The sequence below is a fragment of the Monoraphidium neglectum genome (assembly GCF_000611645.1).
Source record: "Monoraphidium neglectum strain SAG 48.87 unplaced genomic scaffold scaffold00251, whole genome shotgun sequence".
In the NCBI taxonomy this organism is placed as follows: domain Eukaryota; kingdom Viridiplantae; phylum Chlorophyta; class Chlorophyceae; order Sphaeropleales; family Selenastraceae; genus Monoraphidium; species Monoraphidium neglectum.
The window spans coordinates 13,122-16,116 of NW_014013377.1; the positions used below are offsets into that span (position 1 = coordinate 13,122).

At 62.2% G+C, this 2,995-nt stretch overlaps 1 protein-coding gene across 1 annotated transcript in view; it reads left to right on the plus strand.

The window, feature by feature from the left end:
* Positions 1–483: 483 nt before the first annotated feature.
* The window catches only part of MNEG_2273 (fatty-acyl-CoA synthase), a gene marked incomplete at both ends in the record, with an annotated part of 5,670 nt that continues 3,158 nt past the window's right edge, over positions 484–2,995 (plus strand). The window contains 8 exons of the mRNA XM_014049250.1: positions 484–537; positions 735–817; positions 1,106–1,135; positions 1,304–1,469; positions 1,751–1,800; positions 2,005–2,147; positions 2,389–2,431; positions 2,617–2,735. Coding sequence (XP_013904704.1) covers positions 484–537; positions 735–817; positions 1,106–1,135; positions 1,304–1,469; positions 1,751–1,800; positions 2,005–2,147; positions 2,389–2,431; positions 2,617–2,735 — 688 coding nt within the window. The remainder of the gene's footprint in view (positions 538–734; positions 818–1,105; positions 1,136–1,303; positions 1,470–1,750; positions 1,801–2,004; positions 2,148–2,388; positions 2,432–2,616; positions 2,736–2,995) is intronic.

Consider the following 2,995-nt stretch of genomic DNA (forward strand, 5'->3'; position numbering starts at 1 on the left):
CGATGCAGCACAGTGTCTTGCCGCTCCAAAGTCGCCGGGCGCGCAACACATGAGCACACCCGACATGCAGGAAGTTGCGGCCGCCGCGACGCACAAAGCAAGCGCAGGCGCACTTGACTGCCAACCTCAATGCGCCGCTGCCGCTGTTGCAGAGCAGCAGCAAAACGACACAGCAACCAGGCGGCATGGCCAACGGCACAATGCAGCACTGGCCGCTGGTGACAACGTCTCTCATTGAGTATGCCGCGCGCTGGCATGGCGAGCAGGAGATTATTTGTAAGACTGTGGAGGTGCGCTGCTGCTGCTGCTGCTGCTGCTGCTGCTACTGCTGCTGCTACTGCTGCTGCTGCTGCTGCTGCTTGTAGTGGGGTTGGGGTAGGGGTAGGGATGGAAGGTTGCGTTGTGCTGATGGTGTTCGCGCTTTTGTTTTGGAGAGCGAGGCAGGGACCGTGTGCGGCTCATGGTACAGGCCGATTGGAAAGGATGCCCATCTGCCAGGCGTTGCAGGCTTGCTGCGGGCAAGCAGCAGTGATGGAGGTGGGGGTTGAGACGCCCCACAGGTGGTGTGGGGAGCCAGTACTGGTCAAAGCAGGCGGCGGCGCCGACTGCAAGATTTGACAAAACGAGTGCAGCGCAGATGGCGCAACATCCCCCCTTCACTCCACCCAGCAGCCCCCACTTTACACAACTTCGTCCAGCTGATCCCATCCAATCCCCCAAAAATCCATGTCCAGGGCTCCACGGTGATATGCACCTACCGTGACCTTTGGGACCGCTCCAAGCTGTGCGCTCTGGCGCTGACCGAGCTTGGGGTCAAGTGAGCGGCCTTGTTTGCAGGCGCAACACGGGTTGGTTTGGGGAACAGGGAGGTCCCTCGTAACTCTAAACAGGCTCAGGACCCCATACACGTCGCGCATATACAGGGGCTAGGAAGGCGCTGGCAGACACGACTGACGTGGGGCTTTTGCAGATGTTGAGCAGCAGGATTTGCGGCCGAGCCCTGCAGTTGTGCCAGCCAGGCTGTGCTCAACGGCACCCCTGGCACAGTGGTCAAAGTCATAAGCATTACACCATACGGCCGTCCTTTCACCCTTGCTGCTGGCAGGCACGGCGATGTCGTGGCCACGCTGGCATGGTGAGTCTGGGGCGCGATGACCAGCAGCAAGGCAGCGCTGCTCGATTCTGTCGCTTGGCAGTCTGCGAGACAATGTTTTCAATCACCCTGCACCCCAACCCCTGCAACAATTGCCGTACCTCAACCCGTATTGACACGGCTCTCTCATGAACCGCCGCCCAACCGCAGGAACACCACACGTCACATGGAGGCTTGGTACGGCATCATGGGGCTGGGGGCGGTCTGCCACACCCTAAACCCGCGGCTGAGCGCCAAGGACATCGCATGGATTGCAAACCACGGGCGCGACACCTGGATCATGGCGGACGCCACGTTCCTGCCGCTGCTGGAGCAGGTTGGGGGCCGCGGCTGCTGCTTTCACACTCGGGAATGGATGAGTGGCAACACAATCTGTGCAGGCTTCAATCAAACGCGGGCCGGAGGGATCTTGCGCGACTCCATCGTGTGTGGGGTCGATCAGTTGTTTGCAATCCAAGAATTTCGTTGTGGTCTCTCCAGCCGCTGCTCTGCCATAGCTGCATGCTGCATAAGCTATGATAGGCACCACAATTTGCCTGCCTGCCGACTGGGTCCCCACGCACCTGGCGCGTCCCCATTCCCAACGCACTGCCGCAGATCCTGCCGCTGTGCCCAAGCGTTAGGGGTGTCATCCTGCTGACAGACAGGTGGGCCGCGGTTGCATGCTCTTGAATGCAGTAGGGCCGCAGAGTCGCAGCAAACCTGCAGCCTTTTACCGCTGTCGACCTTCAGAAGCACGAGGAATCTGATGCATTGCCAAGCAAGACCCTAAACCCCAAGAACCCCATGACCGAGCATGTGCGTCCACCAAGCTCCTCGCAACGCCTGCACCCCCTCCCGCCTCCCCTCAGGCAGCACATGCCACGGGCCGCGCCCGTGGACAGGCCCTGCCTCTGCTACGAGGCGCTGCTTGATGCGCAGGTGGAGCGCCTGGCCGCCTTCCAGTGGCCAGAGCTGGACGAGAACACCCCCTGCGGCCTGTGCTACACCTCAGGTGCGGGGGCGTGCACGATCCGCCCTTCACGCCTTCCCCCCCTTGCGCCGGCCTTCCTGCCTCTGCGTGCTCCTGGATGCTGAAGGGTCCAGCACAGATAGTTGAAGCCGGGTGGGGGTTCTTCTCAACAGCAGCATGTAGGTCTGGCCGGGCCCTCCTGCCATCCAGCCCTGCGGGCCCTCCTGCCATCCAGCCCTGCGGACGTGGTGGTGACATCACGCTGACCGCGCCGGGCCCGCAGGCACCACCGGCAACCCCAAGGGCGTCATGTACACCCACCGCAGGTGACAGCCGACCCCGCCCCCCGCTCGGCCCCCTGCCCTGCTCGCCGCAGCATCGGGGTTCTGGGATACCTTGGCCTTTGGCATGACCCGCGCCCATCCTGGAAACGTCCACCTTCGCATCGCTCCATTAGAAACCCACCCATTTCAGCACCCTGCTCAACCCCCCTCCCTCTCCCCCCCCCCAGCAATCTGCTCCATGCAATGATCACCATCATGCCTGACGCCCTGGCCCTGGGCAGCAGCACCACCATGCTCATGGTGGTGCCCCAGTTCCACGCCAACTCCTGGGGCATTGCGTTTGCCGGTGAGCCCCCATGCATGTGTCCAGAGACCAGCAAGTGCTGCTGCTTGCGTGTTTGATATAAAATGTTGCCTTCCCTGGTGCACCTCTGGTCCCGCGAATGCTTGCATTGGACTTGCTCTGATATCAATCTTCGCTCAGGGCGATACGGCCACCCAGCCCAGCCAGGCAGCTCTTTCAAGGGCTGCTGTATCACGCCAGCGCCCGTGCCCTCAGCCCACCGCGACGCAGCGAGCGTCCGCGCTGATGCGCCACCCCCCACC